The sequence below is a fragment of the Excalfactoria chinensis genome, chromosome 3 (genome assembly GCF_039878825.1).
Source record: "Excalfactoria chinensis isolate bCotChi1 chromosome 3, bCotChi1.hap2, whole genome shotgun sequence".
Taxonomy (NCBI): domain Eukaryota; kingdom Metazoa; phylum Chordata; class Aves; order Galliformes; family Phasianidae; genus Excalfactoria; species Excalfactoria chinensis.
Window position 1 is genome coordinate 77,936,548 of NC_092827.1, and position 25,518 is coordinate 77,962,065.

The 25,518-nt window shown below is 39.7% G+C and overlaps 1 protein-coding gene across 9 annotated transcripts in view; it reads left to right on the forward strand.

Moving 5' to 3' along the window:
* Positions 1-25,518, forward strand: part of DAAM2 (dishevelled associated activator of morphogenesis 2) — a 197,640-nt gene that overhangs the window by 64,393 nt on the left and 107,729 nt on the right. For all 9 annotated transcript variants that reach the window (XM_072333778.1, XM_072333775.1, XM_072333774.1 and 6 more), the window contains one exon: positions 23,427-23,629. In XM_072333778.1, the coding sequence (XP_072189879.1) occupies positions 23,453-23,629 (177 nt within the window). In that variant the 5' untranslated portion in view covers positions 23,427-23,452. The remainder of the gene's footprint in view (positions 1-23,426; positions 23,630-25,518) is intronic.

Sequence of the window (25,518 nt, forward strand, 5' to 3'; positions counted from 1 at the left end):
CAACACAAGATACAGCTTTAGCTGTAGATGTGCATGTGCTCCTTTGCAGCCCCATGGCCCAACTGCCAGCTGGGAACCGGGGAGAAGCTGAAGCAATGCAGCGGGGCTGCATGACATGCAGCTGTTGAAGGCTGGATGGTGGTTACAGCCCTATGCTGAGGAGCTTCAGCAAGACTCCTTTTCTCATCTTCTCCATTGGGCTTTGGCAGCCTACCTTCTAAGTAGTGCAACACAGGAGTTAATATGCTTTAGTAAGTTTTGTTTATTCATCTTAGTGCATGCAGAAATGATGATAGCTGCCTGTGCTGCAAGAAGTCATGCTTGTGTAGGGAATCCTAGCAGTTATGAGAAGTTGGGAATAGAGAATTATTCTGACAATTGGAATGGTCTGCATGGTCTAGAAGATGGTGTGTCCCATAAAATAATGTTTCCTATATGTAGCTATAAAATACTTTGGGATCATTAAGGGACAAATATTTGGGGGCTAGTTTTGTTTTCCTTTCTTTCTGAGAGCACACCTTTTTTTTCCTTGTAGCTTACCACTGCTGTTTTGAGACCACCATACTAGGAACTTCCCTCAGTATTTTCCCATCTCTTTCTGCTCCCAAATGCAGGAAGCAAAAAATATTCTTCTGGCATTTGAGCTGCAATTATTTTGAGTGGCTCCAAACAGAGGGAAATGTGTTTCTGCGGTAGTTGCTGGAGAGAAAGAATTTTGCTGAAATGTCTCTCCCCCACCGCCCTTTGGTGGCTGCAGAAAAGAAGCCAGTGTTTGAGGCCCCGGCTCTGTGCATCTGCTGGATCAGTTCAGGCCAATTTTCCCCCTCCCCCTTCCTCTCTTTCCATTAGCAAACTAGATATAAAACAGAAGCCATTGGATAAATAGGAAAAATGTGTAGCAGAGGAAGCCCTTGTGATTAGGGAGCTGTTAACCAGTTATTTCATGTCCGGCTTTCAGTGTATTTATAAAAAATGATGCTATTCAGTGACACATCGAATTACTATAAATGGCATTGGCTCAGTTGCTTTCTCATGGAAGCCAACTTGCACTTTATTTTTAACATGAGCCCACTGATTATTTTTAAAGTTAGTGTAGTATTTGTTAAAGATGCTAAAATAGCAGGCAAAAATATGAGCAATATTAATCGAATTTCCCATGCCCTGGCATCCAGTGCCCTCTGGAGTTCTGTGGAAGCACACTGGGAAAGAGCAGTTCAGGCAGCTTCTGTCTGTCCGCCTCTTGGCTGCTGGGGAGACAGCTGACCGATGTTAGTAGGGGCAGCTGCAGTGCTCAGTTTGGTGATGTGGGAGCTTGTCCATTAGGAGCTGGACCAAGACCCAGTAAACTTCCCCTTCCCCCCCTTTTTTTTTCCCATTGATTGCCAGCAGCCATCACATCATTACATGCATTTATAATGTCCTTGTTGAGACTTTGCTGTGTGCACATGGTTTAAATCAACGGCTTTCCAAATAGGGGGAGCAAAAGCACCAGTACTCCCTACTGCTTCCTCCAACAATGTGCTTGTAAACCTCGGGGACATGCAGAAAGAAAAATACAGTTCATGGAAAAGTGCCAGGGGGTTCTGAGTCTACACATCATGCTAAGTTTTGGACAAAGAGGTGAGTCTTACCTCATGGTCTAAATGCAGTTGGGAGTAATCTTCTATTCAGTTCTTCTGGAACAAATGTCACCAAACAGAAAATGGTCTGCGTGACATTTTGGCACCTGAGACAGATTCTCAAAGCTGCCTTTATCATATATTGCCTTTTGGCCAGACTAATCTGCTTTGTGAATGGTGACACTGACATGGAGAACTGGGGAAGAAACCATTGGCAGGCTGTACACAAGCCTTGCACCCTTAATTTAGTTAGGAGTGAAGCTTTCATCATAATTCCTGGAGTTTCTAAATGGCCATTAACGCTATCTTGAAACAAAGTGGCTCTTAGTAAGGTAAATATGTGTAAGGTTACAGCATTGTACAAAATTACAACAGTCAGCTCTAGCCTGAGTTGCAGCTGGAAGGTCTTATAAAGATCTTATGGATTTCCAAGTCACTTGGAACCTCATGGAAGTGCTAGGGAGCTATTTCCATGCCAGCTCAATGCCAAGTGCAAGCATTTATTGCAACATCACAATGTTCTAGCTTCCAGTTATATTCCTCCAAAGATCAATATCTGTATTGTAGGTCGGTAGACCTAGGCATGTTGCCATGCTTAACGTGGCAACACTAGATGGACTATCACACAACAAAGTGTTGTACAACATTAAGTTTTAGCACTGGAACAAATAGTTTACAAGTTCAGTATATCTTTCCCCTTGCCTTCTCTGATTCTGAGAGATCTGTTGCATCATAGAAAGTATAGATTTCAGAGCATTCAGTCTCTCCATGGTGGCTATCTAGTTTGTGCATCCTGAGTGATCTCTACTCACAGTTTTCATAATTAATATTCTGATTGGAATGGAGAATGTATTATTGCTGGGGTAAGAAATAAAGAGTTTTTATCATACTACAGGACAACTTATTTGCTGACAGACTCAGTCTTGTAATTGTATAACCTATTCTCTTGTTAGAGATTTAATAACAGATGGATTTGTTGTTGGCATTTCTGTTTAACTAAATAGGTGTAATGAGGAAGAATTGAAATGTAGTAACTTTTGACCTACGTTTAGTCTTCTACCATAGCTGACATTGAAATTTAGTTCTTACAACCAATTGTGAAATTGCTTTGTTTTGTCCATGTCTCAGTTTCAGCATCTGTCTGATGTGGGCGGGGAAAGGGATTATGATATTGCTTTGAACTACTGTTTAGTAAAGAAATAATATCCTCCCTGTGATATAGTACATTTTACTAGCTTGTGTTTATGTGCTTCCTTTCTGGTTCCTTTGATTTAGTAACTTCACATTTGTAATGATCCTTCTCGTATATTAAATACTTGCATGAAGCCATTAGAAGGGTATTTCAGTTAGGTAATGGAATTATAAGAAGGAGACAAGAAGATAAAGAATAAGACCATAAATGGTTCAGCATCCTGCTTGGAACCCAGCATGGTTACACTGGAATCCTGCTGATGGAATGTCCTGACATTATGGTGTTTATTTCCACCACAACCCTGAAATGTAAACAGGACATCGCTGGATGCTAATCCCAGGGACAGGAAATGACTGAGAATCCTGGATTCCTGGGTTATTGATAGGATATAAGTGAATTTTACAGCAGGATTGGCGTGAGAGCACGTTTCAGAGCAGGTGTGTTCCAAGGGTATCTGACGTAGACTTACAGAGAGGAACAAAACATTGTGCTGGCTTCAGTATACACAGCAACTTGTAGGACATTTAGCATGTTAAGATGCTCTGAGCATCCAGTCCTAGCAGGATGGAAGCTGAAGAGAGCGAGCTTGCCTTGAGCTTGAAATGTATGCAGAATAAATGTCAACTTATTACTGCGGCATTTCTCTTTACTTGTGAGTTAAATTACTAGAGTAAATTCAGTTAAGAAACATGGAAGTATCAGAGAGGGACATGTAGCATCTTCTGCTCCAGACCTGAAGCCTAGAGGACGGGGAGTGGGAGTAGCAGTCATAGGAATGAGGGTTTAAAGCAATTTGATGCACTAGAAAGCCAACTGTAGTTCTCTTGGGCAACCCTAAACAAATTAATGGCATGAGGATAGTATTGAATTTCCATTTACAACTCCCTCTCCCCTGCTTCCCTGAGATGGAAAGAGTTATGTCCAGCTTGTTTAAGATGATGTCTGTTTGGGGAAGAGACAGATGAGTCACGATAAAGCTAACTGCAAAGTGTCAAGCACTTGAGGCTCACGTTTCTGGAAAGAGAGCTGCACTATGCTTTTGTCCTGTCAGAAGACCTTACCTCCAAGCAGCAGCAGCTGCTAATCCTCCTCTGTAGCCCCCCTTGTAGTAGCAAAGACAGAACTGTGTTGTAATGAATATAAAGGGGGGCCTTTATGGAGATTGCTAAATGCATACAGACCCTGTAATTCACACTGGCTGTAGCTTCCAGACTGGCTGACTGCTGCCCGATGTTGCCTCACAAAATCTCTCTAAGTCTTGGTCTGGCGTCTGTAGCAAGGAAAAGACTGTCAATTCTGCTGGCTGAAGAGAAAATGAATTGCATTTTCTCTGCTTTGAATGCTGTGCACAATTTTTTGTAGTAACTTGTGTGCATGCCTATGAATATTACTGTGCAGCAAGGCTTTACTTCAGCGTAGGCATCTTCTGATTGCTTTTGAGAGCATCTTGCTGGCAAAATTGCCAGCATTGATGGCAATGCCTTTTGAACCAAGTGCTCTGAATTGTGACTTTCCTATACAGTTTATGCTAGGTTTCTATCTGGATCTGAAACTGGAGATTTATTACTTGGAACTCTTTCTAAAGGTGCAACCGACACCAGCTTCTTATTACTGAAGAAGTCCTGAGGGCAGAGTTACATTCCTTATGCTGCTGTAGGTGTTAATGATTTCATCAACTCAAGAAGCACAGAGCCCTGAACTCTGCTCTTGGCAGCTAGTAAAGAAGGGAAACTGACTTTCAAATATTTTGTTTTTAAAGTTGTTTTTCTTTATGGTGTTTACATTAGCAAGCCGGAATTTGTGGGACAGACTTAAAATTGGAACTGAAAGAATCTGTTGGTGACTTAGTCCTTAGAAATCAAACTGATAGTAAAGCCTTTACTGCTGAACATGGTCTTTCCAAGCACCTCTGAAGTTGCAGAAGAACAAGAATCTGTGAGTGAGCCAGTCATAGGACTAAGTCTTTCATTTGCTTGGTATGCTTTCTATGCCTCAAAATAATCAGGAAGGATACTATTATGCAGATCCCAAGATTTTTTGAATGCTGATGCAACTGTGCTCTAATTTTGGAGAGATTCCAGAATGTGGGGTTCTTTGTTGTTTTTTAGAACAGCTTCTGCTTTGTGTCATGCAAGAAGATGGCACTGTGAAATAGGATGAGGATTTAAAATCAGAACTGATTGGTATTACTCTGGTATCTGCCACTTGCTCGTTGTAGGATCTTGAGCAGACCATTATTCTCTTCATACCTGCACTGAGATATCATTGTGTATTGCCAGGAAGCCATGATACATAACTACTTCTGTTTTAGCCTTGAATAACTTTTCTGATTCGAGAGTTAGCCTTTTTTCAAATGACTGCTGTACATGTGACAGAGAGACTGCTGCAGAAGTGTTAAATGGAAGGTCACAAAATATAACATTGATTAATCCCCTCTATTGATGGATGAGACTGGAAAGCTTATCCTTTAATTGTTTAAAGAGGTGCTTAAAAGGTGATCTGCTGATCACCATTCATAATTAGCTATACATATGTATATATGTAGAATATCTCTATATTCTATGGAAAATATTTGGTGATAGTATATTTCGATCTAGTATAATCAAATCAAGAACCAAGCTCAGGGGATTGAAACTAGTCTGTATTTACATGTTGCCAGCTAACATGTGAAAATATCCTCCTGCATTGCTTTTATATATTTATCACTGCATGAGGCCACAATCCTTGCTTCAAATGCCTGTACAACAGGTCAGACGGAGATCTTCTGTTAATTTTCTCACATACTTTGAAGCACAAGGCAGCTAGCTCAGCGGATCCATACTGCTTGTTCAGGGTGGATCAGGTAGCTCAGAGGTAAAGTAGTACTCTGTATTCTTGACCAAACCAGCAGCTAAATGACTGTAGCTGAAGGATCACAGCTGATAATAGCCTACGTGTTTTGAAATGGCCATGTAAGTTGAAGAGAATAATCACTTGGCTCTTTGAGTGACTATTTTGAATACACACTATTTTGGTGTGTATTCATCTCATTTACTGACACTGGTGGTTAGACTTTTAAAAGAGCTCAGTATGTCTCATACATTTTTCCATTGAGATTTTCTCATGAAAAGGTCTCAAAATTGGCAAATTTTGAAGAAAACATAGAGTTTCCCAAGTGTGTCCGCATTCTTATGAAAACTGGATATTTCAAAATTTGGGATAAATCACACTGGAAACGTGTTTGTTTGTAACAGTTTCCTTCTTCCATTTTTTTTTTTTTTTTTTAATGCTGCTGTTCTTTTTCCATTTAACCAGCCCTCTTCTTGCTTTTTCTTTTTGGGAGGGGGGGCTGAAATGGAAGCTGGACGGTCTGGTGGAAGTTGATGGCAAAAGCTAAACTCTTCTTAAAATTAATTCTAATGATTGGAATTCAAGTGTGTCTTTTCAAGTACAACGAATGATGTTTACTCATCATATATGTAGTCCTGCTCTTGTAAGTGACAGGGTTGAAGGATAGGCTGAAGAGCAGTCTGATAAGATCAGTGCATTTAGAGAGAGGATTTCCTGCATTTCCTACAAACAGCAAAAAGTTCCTTTTATAGCATACAGTTGAACAGAAAAAGAATCATCTGACTGAGATGTTCTCTTCAATTAATCCTCATTTTGAATGAATGCCCTTAAGGGCCTTGTATAACTCGGAGAGGCTGGGCTGGCTTTTGCATCTTTGCAGTCATGGTTTCAGGTAAACATTTAGAATTGTGTTGTGCCAGATCCCTCTTACTCTTCAGGGAATATTTCCACGAGGCTACAACAGCCTGGCCATGGCTGCCTAAACTCATCTTCTCCATGTGATGAGCCTGGCCCTAAAAGATGTTGGGTAATTTTTCTGGAAATCATCTTATGCATAATTTCTCCAGGATATTGTTTAGCAGGCAGAAGAGACCAAGCAGTGTCATACTAAAGGATTGCCTGAAGAGAGAGAACACCCAGCTTTGAGTCCTTGGGGGGGCCTACATTCAGGATAAAATGAAATGTAAGGGGTGCTTTCTTTTTCTTTCCCTTATTTTTTTTTTTAATTATTATTATTATTATTATTTTTAATCTTCAAAGATAAAAATCAAACTATCTTTAGGGGAGGCACTTCTGAATTTGAAACTTATGAAGGCATAACCCAGAGGCATTATCTGAAGAATATCTGGATGGAAGATAACATGTAGTACAGGAGGGTGGCAAGTCAGGACCAAATATGCGTTCACTTGGCATGTGATGTTTAGGCAAATGAAAGACTGTTTGATTCCCTTGAGGAACGGCTTTACCTGCATCAGTGGTGCATTGGTGTAGAAGATAATACCCTTCCCTTGAGACATGTTTGGGTGAAGGAATCGCGTGTTCAAGCATGCTTGGGAAAGCCACAGATAAGATAATAAATGTTGAACCTAGAGAGGGTTGAAGTCTGTGAGGGCATGAAGGTGAGCTTCTTGCTACTGGAAAGCTGTCATGTTCAGCATTGTGATCTCTCTAGCCAGCTTTCTGTAGAGACTGCTTCTAGTACATAAACTGTCGCATGCTTGGTGAGCTACATGCTGCTTAGCAGGAAATCATTCGCATTCCTTATCTTCCACACAACAGGCTCAGGAAAAATTGTGCCAGAAAGCTTGCTCCCAGGCCTCAAGGAATAAGGCTTGACCTCTGGGATTGGATTTTCTGGGTTTTATGTATAAAAACCAAAGTCAGCTACTTTGTAAGCATTTGCCTTCAAAAGCTTCAGAAGGACAAAATATTAGATGGTAGTGGTTAGAAGTCCCGCTGTGGCTAAAATCCCATCCTTTTCCCACAGAAATCAGTGGTCAAACATGCCCTGAGTTCAGTACAGGAAGCTGAGGGGTGCAAAGGGAACAATTCTACAAAGCCCTTAACTTCTGGAGAATTAAAATCCAAACCCAAGTGTTCAGTTTGGATCATACACAGGAAGAAAAACGTATTCCCAAGATGTGAATAATGAGGCTGCAGGCTAGCATGCCTAGGGAATGTATTGGAGCAAACCAGTGCCTTAATAACAGTCCCATCTTATCTCATACAAGAACCATCAGACGTACAAGACCATTGTATTTGTCATTATCTCTGTCTGTGTTAATGCAGGTATGCTATCTATGCTGTGGATGGTACTAGAACCGAAAACAGTTGAACTTTTCTTTAAGGTTGCTTCTCTAGATATGGAGTCCTCTGGAAAATCATTTTTAATGTTAGTGACAGTCTTGTAATAAGGCTTTGAGAAGTAACAATCTGTGAAGACTCACCTACAGATATTAGGAGTCTTTTTCTGACTATTTGACATTCTGTCTTTGAATATTTGTGGTCAGTAAGCTTAAAGTGAGATTGATTTCTGGCGAAATGTACAGGAGTTCTTATCTCTTCAATACATGGATCTTTGTTCTACAGCTTGTTCTTTGTCATTAGTAGATGCTGGCTCAAGAGAGCATTTCTGTAGTATTCTCAAATCTAGATTTGTACTCAGATGTAAGTCTTGTAAACGTAAATGTCGAGGATTGTTGAGAAATTTGAGCTTTTGCATAAGAAAGATTTGCTCTTCTCAGTGGTGCTTGTTGACAGGACAGGAAGAAGGGAGCACAAGGTAAGGTGCAGGGAAGTTCATTTGAGCACACAGAAGTACATTTTAATTTTTTTATTTTTAACTGGGAATTTGTTTTTTTTCTTCTCTTCCTCTTGTCTTTTCTCTCTTTTCTCTCTTCTCCCCTCTCCTCTTTCCTCTCCTCTCCTCTTTTTTCCTTCCCTATTGTGAAGCAGGTGGTACAGAGGGTGAAGAGGACCGAACATTTTAGTGGGACTTATTTAAGGAAAGTTTTAACACTATGACCTTAGTGAGACTGTGCATCAGAAATGCTGGAGAACAGCCATAAAATAAAGTGGCATAGAATAAACTCACGGTACATGTTTTTCATACTTACATCTCCAGCTGCTTTTGGTGTGTCTATCAAAACATCATGGGCTTTTGGGTTGGTCTAATGGTGGGAATGAGGACAGGGAATTATACGTATCGGGACCAGAGGAAAGCTTTGTTTTAGGTCCTCTGTCTTTAAATGTTCTTTCTTAATTAGTTCCATGGTCATAGGAAGACAGAAAAAAGGTGCTGCAAAAATCCCATGCTCTCAGTGTCTAACAAAACAGGGGTAAAGGGATTCCTTTAACAGTGATTCCTTTCCATAGACAGGATAGAGAACTTGAGGTGCTATAGAGTATTTGCTACAGTGACAGTAGAGTTTGAAAGAGGGTCTAAAATTTGGACCGAGGCAATTTTTGTTTTCAAGTAGGAGAGGGGGAAGGCTTGCATTAAAGATGTTTTGTTTTATTTACTTTGAATGGTGGGGAGAGGTGTTTTTTTGTTGTTGTTGTTTTGTTTTTGTTTTTTTGTTTTGTTTTGTTTTTCTTTTTTTTCTGACACTGCAAACATTTACTGAGTACCAACAGCTTGCAGTGAAGACTAGGGATATATGAACTAAATAGTGAAAGAAGCTTAAAATCTTGTCGTACTTAATAGCTGAGCTTAAAGTATATGTTGTACCCCCCAAATCTATTATCTTTTAATATTATTTTATTATTTTCCAATGTGCTTATTCAAAAGTTACTTGTGGAAGTTTAAATAACCAGAACAGGAGACTCTTATTATGGATTAACTGTCAGACAGTGCTTTAAACTGTGAGTGCACATGTGGCTGTTGAGCAACTCCTGAGTTCTTCTGTGCTGGCATTAGCTTACTTCCGTAGGGTTGTCTGACAAGTGGTGGATAGGTGAGAGTAATTTTGTTTGGTGAGTTTGGCAGCTAGTAAAGGGAAACTGCAAACAGGTATAAGAACAGAACACAAAATATTTGTTTAAAACCAGCTAAGATGAATGTGTAACACTTTGGTATATCCCAACGCAAGTTCTTCAGTCAATGGAGAAAATGTCTGCTTCTCAAGTCACTTTTTCCCCTTATGTCTTGTGTTAGTATTCTCTCCATTGTGAGTGCTGCTTATCTACAGCTGTACTACGACACACTAAAAACCTCTTGGAGTGGGGAGAACAGTCAGCAAACTGGACCTAGGTCATTGCTGATGGTGGTGATAGGAATATAGGATGAAGAGGGTTTAGAGTTGTTGTAGTGTAGTCCATGATACTCTGCATGCACACTGCACTCTGGCTGTGCACGTCCAGATAGTAGCTGCTAAAGACAGAGAAGGCCCCTCAAAGTCCACAGGGAAAGGAATGCTTTGACTTTCTGTGCAGTGTGGGAGCATCTTCTGCTAAATGGTGTCAGAAGCAATGATGATACTGCCCTGTGTTTCTGATTTGAGGCAACTTAGTTGAGTTTTTATAAGCAGCATGAGTATTGTTGGGAAAAGATGGTTTAAGGGGGAGGGTGGAAGGGTAGCTGAAGCATAAAACTAATACTGACATATGGCATGTATTGCTTTTTTGAGTTTGTGGTCAGACTTTCATGGAGTTAGGATTAGGTTAGAAACTAAATCTCTTTTTGAATACCTTCAGCCTGGCAAGAGGTCTGGGCAACGCTAATCACACACATGAACAGACTCTTGCTTCAGTGTGAGGTGCTACCTCAAGTTTAGATTTAGGTTTCTGCTTCTTTGTATTGCTCACTTGTTTGAAGAGGGGTGAGGAGAATACCTTTACAGCTTGTTATAGCCTGTTTTTTTTAAAAAAATCTCAACTGTTAAAAAAAAGAAAGTTTCTCTACTAACTCTGCTAGCACTGTTAGATTTCCTTTTCATTTTTAGTGACAGAAATTGGATGGATGAATGCAGTTAAAAGTGAGACATTAGTACCAGTCCTTAGTGTAGATTGTGTATGGCTTGGAATACATTCCCCAGGAGTCAGGAAGTGACTGTTTGGATGCTCTACTGTGATTTTGCTAACGTCAGCTCAAAAGGCCTTTTCAGAAAATGAAATAAAATTATTGTTAGGACTTAAGGAAAGAAATCTCAGATGCCTACCTGGCATGATTTCACCGAGGAAATTTACCAGAAATTGACTGAGTTCTGTTTGGAAAAGCTAGTGTCTTGTTCCATAAGGTTATGCCTTTCCATCAGCATTAATAGGAGTCTGTTGCAGATTTGTAGAGAAAACTATATAGAGAATGTATGCTCTTTACTCACTGGAGGAATTGAAGTTTCTTGCAGTCTCTATAACCCAGTTTCAATAATTTGTATGTCCTGAAATTACTGCCTTGATAAGGCAAGTTAAATATTGATTATCCCTTCTGATACATTTCTGAAGAGAAGTATGAGATGCTCTTTCTCTCATTCCTTTTCTCACTTCTTTGAGTTTACCTCCAGAAATATTTTCTAGGATTCTCTAACCAAAGGCTTAAATCATTTGTTTTATGGAGTATGAGACACTTAATGCCTGATTAGATGGAGATCTTTAACAGTGTCGCCTCAGTCTAGATATTTTAAGAACTGAATACAGAGGCATGAATTCATTTTCTCATCTGAACCATTGTCTGGTTGACTCAACGGAAGTTATCTCCACACCAAGGTACTTCCACAGCACACAAATAGCTGCCATACTCTCACAGAGTAAGGGAGCCTTCTAACCAGAAAAAAACTGGCATTTCATCTTGTCCTTTGCATCATTTCCTGTGATAAGTGGATTATCTTTGCTGTTTAGTAACTCAATCTCAAACTTTGGTCCTTAGAGGTACTCCTTCCAGCTTTCAGAAATGCTTTCTTTGGTTCAGAGTAGTCAGCTGAAGGTTGCAAAGAGATCTCATTTCCAAGATTTTGTCAACGTTGATTTCTCTTTATTAAATGAAAGTGACAAAATGCATGGAAAACTGGACCCAGTCCCAGTACTGCTCTGCAAATCACCTCACTGGAGGGCACTTCCATTATGAGAATCTTTCTGAACGCATGTGACCTAGTGGACATCATGCAGGTATTTGATGATTGAGATCTGCTGCCCATGTAGTTATACTAATTCAGATGGAGTGGAGAAACTCTTACTGCAGTAACATTCCATTAAAAGCTTGAAATATATCTTGACATATTGATATGGGTATGAAATGTGCTTCGGAGATTAAGAAGAGTTAGTGCCGCTATTAGTAGGCCCCACTAGAGATGAATTGTTTCCTTATCATGCATGACCTCTTAAAAATGTAGAAAATTTTTGTGTGTATTTGAAATCTCAGCATGAACAGGATATTCCAAGACCTCATGGACTCTCTCTACTGTCTAAAGAACATTTTTTTCTTGGAAAAAAAAAAAAAAAAAGGTTGTTCCTAAGAACTACTACCCATACTGACTCCTCTCTCTAGGCTTGCATTGCTTAGTTTGACTTGTTTAATTCTAGGGTTATCCCAGTGGAGCTTTTTGTGATTAATAGCTGATAACAGTGTAAACCCAGTACTAAGAACATTCCCTGGGTAGCAGCCATGCTTCTTACAGGCTTCATTTGACTGATGATAGGGTATGGACAGATCAAGCACTAGGGAAGAGGTCACCCTGAAGAGTGTTTCAGTAGTATGGGCTCAATGTTTTCATTATACAGCTGTTAGTTTAACTTCTTTTTATAGATTTGGAGGTTAGGTTGCTTCTTTGTACAACTTCTTTTGTTTTAAGCATTGCCAAGCACCACTATAGTGCATTGGACCCTTTGCATGTAATATGCATGACTATAGAATTTTTTTTAAAAAGCATAAAACATAAGGATTCAGTAGCATTACTGTTCTTGTCATAAAAAATTTACTGGTCCAACATTCAGCAGTTAAAATTTAGTGACAGATTGGCAGCCTGCATTCAGATTATTCAGTTGCATAGAAGGTATTTCTGCTTGGATCTGCCATCCAGTCTAAATATGTAGTTGGCCTTGCTTTTTTTCTCCTGACATTTTGCAGTTATGTTGATTATGCTGTGAGGTAGGTGCAAAGTGCTATGTGATTAAGAGCCCTTCCTTGTTCAGAGTGTTTCTGTGTGAGGTTGAGGCAGGGGAGTAGAATCAAATGCTGATACCACTCCACGTTATTGGAAAGGTTTTGTTACTGGTTGCTATTTATACTCTACAGCAAGTAAAATTTGGAGAAACAGCAATTTAATTTGTTCTTGCAGTGGAAGATATTTTTGCATATTATGCATTTATCTTATACGTGTCCCTGCACGGGAAGCCAGAGCCAAAATCTGAATAAGCGGTAAGAGGCAATATTAGACTTTTGACTATCTTTGTATATATACTGTCCATAAATTTAAGACGTAAAATGCAAGAAAAATGACTGGTTTAAGTAAGTTTTGAATATGTCTCCAAAGAATCAAACAAAACAAAATGCATTAGGTAATGATTTGGATAAAATTCTGTACAATCTATCATATAAATCAGTGCTGTACAGAACTAGAGATAACAAGTAGTGATATTGTTCTGCAAAGTCATGTATTGCTGGATATAGCAGCGTTTGCTGACCTAAGGGGATGAAGATGTTCCTTTGCTGATAGGGGTAGAATTCTGTCCTGTTTGTATAGTGTGGGCTTCCCTTTCAAGTCATGTCAGAGGATGTAGTACTCAGATCAAGACGCTGTGTAGAAGCAGGGTGTTTCGTTTTGTTTACTTTTTTTTTCTTAGCTGGGGAGCCAAGGGAATTTTATAGTGCAGTCTGTTTTGTTGCAAACTGTAATTGAATGTTTGTCAGTGAGATGCAGGGAGTTTTAGCACAGAAGTTGGAAGATACTGCCTTGTCTTTGGGCAGTCTGTTGTCTTGCTATAGATACTTAGAGGTCCAGAGGTGAATACCCAAATATCTGCTGTATGGAGCTTCTCTGTAGTCATAAAGTCCTCGGATGTCTTCCCTAATTCTACTTTAGTACTTAAACTCTTTCTAATCATGAATAGGGAAAGGATGGAGTTGGTAGTGACTGGCATGATGTGCAGTCTCTCATGTACCATATGCTCCAGACCACATGGTCTTAGGATGTGCATCACTATAGGGAAGATGAGCACATGTGGGTATTTTAGGGTAGTTCCACCCACTCACCTCCACCTCTCCTTTTGCTGCACTCTTTGCAACTTGCTATTGGCCAAAACCACCCATTGATTATACAAGTAAGGTGGCTGGCTTTAGATAGCAGTTTCCTTTCAGACCCTCAAAATCACTACCCTATGTAATTCAGAGCTCTAGCTCTATGGAATTTGATTTAAATGTTGATACGAACTTTTTCACCCTGACATCATAAAACACCAGCCCTGAAATCTAAAGCAGCAGGTCACAGCTCTGGAACCAGCTTTCATTGTTAGTGTACACTCTCTTTTTATAAATATTACAGCAGCCAGAAAATATATTTTATCTGGATACCACTTAAAAATACACACAGAAAACATCTCCAAATCCTCGAGCAGAGTTCTTTCCAAATATCCATTCTTCATGAAGACACATTAGGTTAAAAGTTCAACAATTTTACCAAGCTGCTGGATTAAAGTCCAAAACTACTTGCGTAATGTTGAGGTTTCAGGGCATTGAACCCAGATTATCCCTTGTCAGAATGCTGAATAAAAATAAAAATGCTGAAATAAAATACTGTATATGACCTTGTCTTAATTTCATTTTCAAGAGTGAATTTATTGTTGGTGCCAAATTGACAGCTCTGGAATCTGAGTAGCTTTAAAAACAGGTATATAAAATCAATGACACTTTGTCGCTGTCTGTGCCTTGACCTAGAGAAAGCATCTCTAAGGTGGAGAGAACATTAAAATCTTCAAACCCACTTCCTTTGTGATGCATCTACTGGCTGTCTCTTTTAATTAGTCACTAAAGGAACTTTTCAACTGCCATCACAATCCATTGCTTTTCAGTATAGGGAACTGAGCTGAGTACCACTGTCATTAATTATATGTTTGCAGTGACAAACAAAAACACACTCTGGTGTTTGACTGGTGTACTGAGTAGGAAAGCAACATATCTGGAAGCTGTGTTTTGCAGGTGGCATTGCTAAACAGCAGTTCTAAAGAGGTTCTGCACCACCTACGGAAAACATGTACAAGTCCATCTGTTATTTATGTAGGATTTCTCCCCATTTATACCTAGTTGCTCTTTTTAGCAAGAAAACTTGAGGAAAAATTCACTAGTGCAAGTATTTGCCTGTCAATAGTGAAGAATGCACTTGTACACCTGTGTCTGTGGCTGCCTGTCAGTAGTTATAATCAAGGCATATTTCCAGTCAAGTCAAGCTTTGATGTCCTGTATTGGCCCTGAACGCAGTGTGTTAGAATGGAAATCAATTTTTGTACTCTGTGATGACATCGGACCAGGGTTGAAACATTCTTCTGCTAATTGTCTTAAAAGAAAACAACATTTTACATGGAAATGAGCTGGAGTTTGGGAAGATGTAATTGGACCTTTACCATTTGTTTGTTTTTCTTGGAGCACACTGGCAGTTCTTACAAATTATTTCTCTCTCAACAGAGGCACTCTAATATCCTCAGCTGCTTATTTTGTCTGGAAAATTCAGGCACCCAGGATAATGATGACAACAACAGCAACATTTTGACTCCCAAATCCCCTGGCAAAATAGTTACATCATGTCTGGAAATAATTGGGCAATGACAGAATGGAAAAATTACAATGACTGAAACAAGACAGGGACACTCTTACTAATGGGATTTTGTGTGTTCTTTCTTCTGAAGGTGGTGGAACATAATGCTGCAGGGTAATACTGAATTGATAATCTTGTGACTTAAATCCAAATCTTCCCAATAGAAATACTGCAGAGATTTCCAGTTCTTAAGTCAAATTTTTATTCTAATATTCCCTAGTTGTATTTCTGGTCTTTTGGAATAGAGGGATGAGTGGGACAGTTTATTCTACAGATCAGTCTGTCCTCGAGGTGATCAAAAACTTGACCTTGAGGTTAAGTTCTCCGAGATCTGGTCTTATGGGTAGAACTGGAAGCCGTTACTGATTAGGGCCAGTTTCAGACCAATAACATTAAATGCATTTGATTTTATCAGATTTGAAAAAGACATAAAAGTTTGTCTTACTGTATAAGAGATTAGTCTACTGTCTTGGAACTGAAGGTTCTAACCTCAGTGAATATGTCTGCTTGCCTGTTGTCATCACAGGCAAGCATCACTATGAATTTGTTATTTCAAATATTCCTTATCTTGCATTCCATTTTCTAAGGCATTGCTCCCTTGCCTCTTCTTGAAATTGCATCACTGTTGTACCCAGCACCAAAGGAGGGTGAGAGAAGTTGAGAATAGTGCTTCAGACTGTAGCTTTGTCTTGAAATTTATGGCCTTAATACTATAGCGTATTCTGTAGCGGTTCTGAAAACAAACTTTTTAGCACCTGCACATTATGTAGTACTATAATTCTGCTTGGCACTGTACAATAACTGAGAGAGGATTTTTGCTGCTTGAGGTGAATGAAATAGGTACAAGAAGTCATTCTGAGTCTGAAAGTTGTCATGAAACAAAGTAAGGGTATTCCAATTGAAATGGTGGAAAAAATGGAAAAAAAGACAACAAAGCTGACAGTCAGGAAAATCGGTCTTATTAGTAGCCCAGATTTTGTTGTGAGAGAAGGATGTGGAGATATCTGCAGATACTCCTGAAACTGTAATACTGCACTGCTAAAAGTTTTGGAAATAGTAGAAGAGACAAGGAAAGAAAGACTGTGGCTCTAGAATGCTGCATTCAAACCAGAAAGGTTGCTTGTATACAGGGTTATGCAGTCCCATTGGATCCACCACCTAAAAATAGCAAAAAGTTTCACACCGAAAGAGTGAGGCTTCCCTAAGTATGGAATTGATAAATTAGGATGGGAACCTGTGGTATAATAAGCACTAAATAAAATGTATTTCTGCCTCCAAAGTTACTGTTCAGTCAGGAATCACTGCCTCTCCTCGTAGCCAAATATCTTGTACACTAAGACACTGAGATGAAGAAGAATATGTGCATGCTGCATAAATACCTAAGTTGTTAATTTTAATTGTTTCGTCTGCAGCTTAGAGTGCAGTGGAGTCACATGAGACTCCATGCTACAGATGTGTGGATTTACTTGCATCTAAATTAGATGCAAAGTTTTAGGTTTAGTCATGATATCTAAAGGAACAGGCTGGTTTTGACCCTAGAAAATGTCATGTGCAGTCAAACATAAAATAAGCTAATAAAGTTGTGAAAGCGCCTTCTCACTGGGGAATAGAAGGAATGGATTTTTCAATCACCTCAATCAGGTGTAGAGAGTTACTGTCAGTACTTGATTAAATGATGGAAAAAATGTGTATATAGCTGAATTTATGATATTTACTAACTCCTTCATTTCTGTCATTGCTTTGGGTTTTGAATTTTGATTTAACTGTATTCTTTTAAAACTGTCTTTCTTGTGAAGGTAGATAAAATGGTTTGGGAGGAACCTGTTGGTATTTGTTTGGGGTTTTTTTTTGTTTGTTTGTTTTTTGTTGTTACATCCTGCCCCATTCCCAGAAGAACAGAGGAAGACTCAAACTAGTCTACTAGTCTTTCCAACATGAAAGAGAGTTCTTTGTAGCTTTTATTTGTGTTTGTTAGTCAGATAGAGGTGAAAAGTAAGACACCAATGGATTTGTGGGCATAAGCGGACTAATATTAGTGATTGTTAGTCATACAACATATCCTGAGCACCTTTAGGAACTAAAAAATAAAAACAGATTTTGGAAAGACACATTACACTAAGTATGTTTATAAACATAGTTATGTCTGACAGTCTTCAAATAGTACTTACTTTTTCTTCCATGTGTAATGGGATATTTTGAAATTCTCATCTACCTTAATTTTGATGGGATATTGTGGCAGAAAAATGGAAAGAAACAACCTGGGAGCTTGTGCCATGAGGCAGACTGGCAAGTGGATGAAATTGAGTGGAGTGGGATGCCTGGGTTGGCTTGCAAAGTTCTTATTCCACCTTGACATCTTTACCTTGTTTTAGTGTGTTTTCTTAGGGGAAAATCTACGAACTGGCATCAAAACAGTGAGTGACAAACTGTGTTCTCCCTTCTGAAGGAAACCCTGAGCAGAGGCTGAGCCTCAAACGGATTGTGCTCATAGCCATTGCTACACAAAGTGTCTCTTCCTTTCTAGGTTTTTCTTCCCTGTGATTATTCTATTTTACTTGGGTCTGACACCTTCCTTTTTGATGCAGTATGTGAGTGGTGCATACTGGAAAGACTATCCTCCTTCCTGAAAGAATGGCTTTAACTTAGTGGATTTTAAGCAGTTAATGATTTTGTTGCTGTTTGGTGTCCTAGAAGACAGAAAGCTCCATGCTGCATTGGGAAAAACAAATGAAAGGAGCCGAGTTTCTGTTGCAAATAGAGCAAATGGGTTGCTTCCACACACTTCCTTCCACTGCTCCTCAGTGCTGCAATTGCCCCTATATTACACATGACATCTGTCGCATTGCATGTGACAGGCACGGCAATTTGCATGGACAATTCCCATGGTAATTGAAACCTGGCATGAAGCTCATTAGTTTTGCCATTGGTGTACTGGAGAAGCAATGTGATCCAGGGAACTGACTATAGGACTGCTGTTTAACTTTGCCCAGTGTGTTCATTTTGATGATTTTGAGCATGATGCTTATTTTCTTGGTTTCATCATCCAGTAAGTGAAGATGAGGGTAGCTATTAGAATACCACAAAGTTCAGATGGTTTATTAAGTAGTTGAGTAATGTAGAAATTTAATTTGGATTTGGAGTGTTGGTGTTGATTTCTGTTCCACGTTCAGATTCAGGTTTCTTTCTTCTGCACAAAATCATGGAATGATTTGGGTTGGAAGGCACCTTTAAGGTCATCTAGTTCCAAGCCCCTGCTATAGGCAGGGACACTTACCACAAGACCAGATTGCTCCAAGCCCAGCCTGGCTTTGAATGCCTCCAGGGAGGGGGCATCCACAACTTTGCTGGGAAAGCTGTTCCAGCGGTCTCATCACTTTCACAGTAAAGAATTTCTTCCTAATATCTAGTCTAAATCTATGCTCTTTCAGTTTAAAGCTATTTCCCCTTGTCTGTTGCTTCATGTCCTTATAAACAGTCTCTCCTCAGCATTCCAGTAGGTCCCCTACCAGAGAGACGCTGTAAGGTCCTCTCAGAGACTTCTCCAGACAGAAGAGCCCCAACTCTTTTAGCCTGTCCTTGAAGAGTAGCCACTCCAGCCCACTTACTATCTTTGTGGCCCTCCTCTGGACCTGCTCTAACAACTCCATGTCCTTGCGTTGGGGGCTCAAGAACTGGATGCAGTAATCCAAGTTGCATTTCACCGGAGCAGAATAGAGAGGCAGAATTGCTTCCCTCAACCTGCTGGTTACACTTCTCTTGATGCAACCCAGGATACAGTTGGCCTTCTGGGCTGCAAGCATACATTGCTTTCTCATGAGCTTTTCATCAATCAACACCTACAAATCCTTCTCAGAGCTGCTATCAAGCTATTCTCTGCCTGACCTGTATTTGTGCTTGGGATTGCCCCAACACAGGTGCAGAACCTTGCACTTGGCCTTGTTGAACTTCATGATGTTGGCATGTGTCCACCTCTCAAACCTGTCCAGGTCTCTCTGAATGGCATCCCTTCCCTCTAGCATTTCAACTGCACTACTTTGCTTGGTGTTGTCTGCAAACTTGCAGAGGGTGCACTCAATCCCTCTGTCCATGTCACCTACAAAACTGATAAATAATACTGGTTCCAGCACTGATCCTTGAGGAACGCCCCTTGTCATCAGTCTCCACATGGACACTGAGCTGTTGACTGCAACTGTCTGAGCTCAACCATCCAGCCAGTTCCTTATCCAACAAATGGTCCATCCATCAAATCAATTTTTCTGCAGTTTGGTAACCAGGACGTTGCGTGGGAGTGTCAAACACTTTGCAAGCCCAGGGAGATGACAGTATTTACTTTTCATTTATCCACTGACACTGAACTTCATTGTAAAAGGCCACCGAGTTTGTCAGGCCTGCCCTTAATGAAGCAGTGTCAGTTATCACCAATTAACTCACATTTATATTCCATGTGACACTGCATCCAGTTTATACATTTCTCCCTTGTGTGGAGAGAGATACAGATCTACTGGGGAAACAGAAGTGATTAGTTTTTGTTTGTTTTTTTCCCCTTTCTCATTTCATCTGTTAGAAGAAAGCAGTGGGGGCAGTGATTCTGTAGCATATATGCAGTCCAGTGCTTACCACCTAGATGAGAGCTTGGCCCACAATTACTGACATTTTTTATCTGTTGATCTGGAAGAGACTAGTCAGTGGTTTCTGTTAATGCTTCCTAGTGTTGCAAATTGGGTTTGCAGATGTGTGTGTGTTTAATTAACACACAGAGTTTTCTTTCTGTCTTCTGTTTTCCCAAAAATGGTGGACGCAAATGTTTTTTTTTTTTTGTTTGTTTTTTTTTTTTCCTATTTTAGTTGTAGTTGTGCCCTTCTCTGTGGAGAAGAATGGAGAAGAAAGCAAGCTAAAGGCTATGATAACCAGCTCTCCTGTACAGGAGTAATACGGGCAGAGCAGTCATTCCTTTTTAAACATTACATTTTCCATGCAAAAATATCCTGAAAAGGCAATTTTTGAGAGAAAAGGAAGAAAGGAATAAGACTGAAAAAACAATTCAGAATGTGCAATTGAAAGAGGATCCTTGCGTGCAGTCAGCAGAGATCCCATCCCATGTGGCTAACCCTTCAGATAAGACTTGAAAAAATTGCATTAGCTTAATTATGTTTGGTCACTGGGCCAAGTGGTTTAGAAATGAAGATGCACACCCTGTCAGAGGAAGAGGACGTTGTTATAATTAGACCTTGGGCAAAACTCCAGACTGTGACTCCTGACCTGAGTCGAACCACAAATAAAGCTGGGAAGCAGGAGGGGACTCACTGTGAGGCAAGGATGGGCTGTTGAAATGACAGCAAGTTCTTTGTGTTGTGTAAAAGGGTAAGACAGTGCAACTGAGAAGAGCTCTGGGAGAGAGTTGTTGTGTTTAATAGTGGGATTCCTTCCAGAGAGAGATTTCCCACTGATTCTCACAGGAGGTGTTTAGAAATATATAATTACACGTATTTATGTCATTCTTACAGTTGCCTTATTTATAAAAAGTTGAATGCTAATAGATCTTTCTGTAGGAAAAGAAAAATACAAAAACTACTGTTAGTTTTCAGAGTTTAAAAAATAATTTCTGTGATGGCTTGGTTATCATTTGCAGCTCTGAGAAACGGAAGGTGTTTGTGTCTGTTGCTTTTCCCTTATTTATCTTCTTTTTCATCTTCTTTTTCATTTTATTTTTATTTTTTTCTTTTGGATGCAAGTTTTCCTTCCCCAGATTTGATTCTTGAAAAAGAAAAGATGAAAGAGGAAAAAAGTTGTTTGGAGGCCATCAGAAAATGTTAATTTTCTTCAAAACTATGCCCACAAATAAAAATCAAGAAGATGCAGTCAGTTCTTAAATAGCAAGAATAGTAAATAACATAATTATTTCTTAATGTTAAATAGCATAACTAGTTACTTAAGCAAATGTTTTTCAACATTTTCTGATTGGCAGTGTTAATCTTGAGGAAGACAGTCCTCCCACCTTGAAATATATATTCACTCATTCATTTCTTAAATGATTCAATTCTAAAGGAGCTATGCTAGATTCCTTTCTTGCTGTTCTCGATTCTTTGTATTTCAAATCCTTCTAAATACCTAACCTATATAGAATTGTAGTGTTGTATTGGTGCAGATGGGACATTCTACCCCTCTGTGTCAGCATGAATTTCCTGCATGCCTTTTAGAAATGGACCTTGGAAATGCCAGTGCTGCTGGAGTACAGTGGAATGCTGCTGAGTTTCTTTTGTGAAATCTTTTATGAACTCAGACTTTCAAATCTGTTCCTTTGAGAGGAAATCGATGTTGCATACGATGTTGTGCTAGAACTGGGGACGCTTTGCTTTTTCTGAGTCTATCAGTGTCAAAGACCAGGTTTCAGAGTCATCTGGCATTTGGCATCTCATAGTGAGAATCCAGTAATATAATGGATGTGCTTTTAAAGCTGGTATGAATGATGCTGCCCTGTTGAGTCCTAGTGAAACGTACTACCCATTTCAGAGATGGCATGGAGAGCGAAGGAAAGTGCAGGCCGGAGAACAGTACTTAATACCATCTAATGCGGATTTCAGCTCTATGAGAGTGCAAAAAAAAAGGCACAAAATGAGTTAGTTTCAGCACCGAGTAGGGCATGTGTGTCCTGCCAAGTCCATAGGGCCACAGGGATGAAGGTTTGAGTGGTTTGAGATTATTTTTTGTTTGCTTGTTTGTTTGCTTTTCTCCTAAGCAAGCATGCTCAGATTTCGTTACATTTTTCTTGGAGAACTTCTGTCTGAATGCAGTTTGTTAAGTCCTACTATGCAATTGCTGACCTAAAGGTGCTTTTCCTAGCACAGCCACTTAGTCTCTGTGAGAGCTCAAAGCGGCCTTGTTCTGGCAAGCAAACAGGCTAAAGCGTTGTGGGGCAGGTTAGGGCAGCAGCTGCACTGATGACAAAGCGCAGCTGTGTTGCTGCTGCTATAGCATCCAGCATCCTGTGGTTCGGTTCACCTGCCACCTTCCTCATTTCCCTACTTTAGTGCCCAGGGAGCTGGGCTTTGCAAAAAGCCTTTAATTATTTACTCTCTAAGGATATAGTTTATTCTGCAGATTAAGTGCAAAAGTGAAGTCCTTAAAAAATATAACACAAATAAGCCCCTGAGCTGTCAAACAACAAGTCCCTTAAAAGGGCAAAATATGCAGCTCTCTACGGGCTGCACAGATCCCTCCTTTCAAACTACTGGCAGGAGGCTTCCTGTTTGGATGGGCTGCTCACAAACGGTGTTGTGTGGTGAAATCAGTCACTTTCCAACTCCTCCTTCAAGCCTCCTTTTGCTTTCCTTTACTCTCCTGATACCAAAGCCCTTCAAGCCTGGGTCCTGTCAAGATTGGATCTGGCAGCTCCAATGTAAATCTGAAAGCATGCATTAGTACTGTACAGTTTCTCTCCACTGGATACATAAAGCAGCCCAAGCTGCTTGAAAACGTGATAAACTGAATGGTCCTACTGCAATAGTCCTGGCCATAAAGGGATAAGTGAATGTTTGGCTGTCTGCCTCTAGAGTGGTGAAAAAAAGCAATTTTTTTCTTGTTGCTGTTGTGTTATTGTTGCAGTTGGCTTTTTTTGTTTGTTTGTTTTTGTTTTGTTTTTCTGCATCAAATGATATATCTTTGGAGGATTCTTCTGTTTCTTCTGGGTAAATACTCCAGTTTATATTTTGGTTCCTCTTCTGTAATAGTGAGCAATAGGCCAAAACTGGCATTCAGCATTGGATGCTAATCATTACTAATAAATCTAACTGCTAGAAAGTCACACATTGAGTTTGTAAAACCTTTTCAGAAACTTTAGAAGAAGTTGATCCTATGTTGTCATTGAACAATGTTAAAGCTTGGCTACCTTGTCTAGCTTGAATGCTTATTTTGCTCTTTGTATATCAAATCCTCCTGTTCTCATTCTGCTGTTACATACGGTGATGTCCATTGTAACTGTAGAAAGCTGTACATATCCAGTGGAGTCTTGCTTATGTTGTCTTCCCCCTTCTTTTCTTCTTCCTGCAGAACATGATCAGAAGATAGCATCGTACATGATGATCATGGCCCCCAGGAAGAGGAATCGTCATGCGCTGGGATTTCTTTGTTGCTTTGGGGGTAGTGACCTCCCTGAAATCAATCTCAAGGACAACAACCCTCTCCAATTCCTTGAGTTTACCGTCCCAATACCACCAACAGAGGAGCTCAATGCCAGGTTCTCTGAACTTGTGGTAAGTTCCTGCTTGCGCTCTGATATATTTTAGAGGGTGGATGAACTTCACTGTTGAAAGGAGTAAAATAATAAGAATGGGAGAGAAAAAAATGAGATTAAAAGGTTTTTGCTTATTTTAGCATGTCTTCACAGTTCTGTATCAATGAAAATGGCTATGTAGAGTTTGTGTATGCAATTGGAGGTGAACCTATGGTTAACTACAGTGAGTAAAATATGGACAGGTATGTTTTCAGAACAATGGTCTGACTACCTGATATGGGATCCTATTTCAAACAGTGGTCAAAAGCACATCCTAGGAAAGAACGTAAGCTGCAGCTGTAGGGAGTGGCTCTTTGCAGAATTCTCTGCCACTCTAATAATTTGCACCTTAAGGCTTTCCTTGGCCAAAGTTACTCTCTGTGTACATTTTAAATTGGTATGGATTTATTTTCTGTTAATTCTTTCTGTTTTCTCTAGAACCTTTGGATTTTTTTTTTATTTTTTTTTTCATTTGCAGTGTTCTATGACAGGTGTGTGGGAAGGAGACAGCAGAACTTGCAGCAGTTTCAGGAGGAATAAGGCGTGCAGTAGAAGGAAGAGTCTACTTGCTTCTAACTCATAGATAGGGAATTTCCTCTTATGGAGGTGGTTCACAAAATCTCGGTCTATAAGTTTGTATTCTGTATGAGACTATTTGAATTCCTTTTAGAAGGTGCAGTTGGTTGACTGTGACACATTCTGCTTGGAGACATGTCTCTTTCAGGAGTCAGAGTGTAATCTGCTCTGCTGTTTGCTTATTTCTGGATGCTGCTTAAGAATTGGTTTTCACATAAAAAGCTTTAATTATTGAATGAAAGGTAATCTCTATCCAGTATCAAGATCCACTGAAACATTAAATCCACTTTCTTGAAGATGTTAGCAACAGAAGTAATTTGCTTCTGAATTTGGCTTCATATAACCTAAACTTGTTCACTTTTGGGTCCTACCAAGAGACTTGTTTGATTTTGCTTCTGGGCTTTTGCTTACTGAGAAGGGTATCAAGCTCTAGGAGGAGTCTGAGAGTTTGTGGCAATATTTAGGGTGCTTTCAGGTTGGCGAGTATCTCTTTTCTATGTCCTTGTGGCAAAATAGCTTGCAGCTGTCCTAGGGAAGAATTAAACAGTAAGATTTAGAATGTTTTTAGTGCAACACTTAATGACAAGTCTACATGATGATCTGCAAAAAACTTTTGGCCCTAGAAGTTTGTGAGTTATTAGTCTGTGCTATAACTTATTAGATGTGCTGACAGCCAGTAACTGGCATATATATTTCAAACGATGCCACTGAAATAAAAATGGATCAAATCCTTAATTCCTGTACTTAATGATAGTTTGCTGCTCATCGTTATGTGAGAAGTGAGCTGAGAGAGAAAAATGCTACTTTTCAGAAGAATGATCATATATACCACATTCTGTAAAGCCCTCAGATAGGATGATGATATGTGCCCATAGGAGTTCCTGTGTAGGCAGGTAATGTTAGATTAGTAAAGGCTTTAGGAGTGGTAGAACCTAAAAAAGAAATTGGTTTGGCAGAATACAGAATTTGCCCAGCAGGGATGGTTTGCCTACAAGCCCAGATTAATGCACGTTCTATGAGACACTGAAATAAAACAGGCTACATTTGTATTGACAGCTCAGATGAGATTTTAATTGGATTAGAAAGATTGAGTCTGTAAATGGGCCAGTGTAAGTCAGCGACCTGGAAGTGCCCGAGAGGGCTCTGTGCTGCGTACCAGCCTCCCCACTGCTTATCCATCAGGGTCTAGTCTGGTGCATTTGTACTATATAAAAAACAGATTTAAGTGTAAAGCCTTTTGACCCAAATCCCCAAGTGAAATGATGACACCAACATCATCGGTAATCTGCAGTG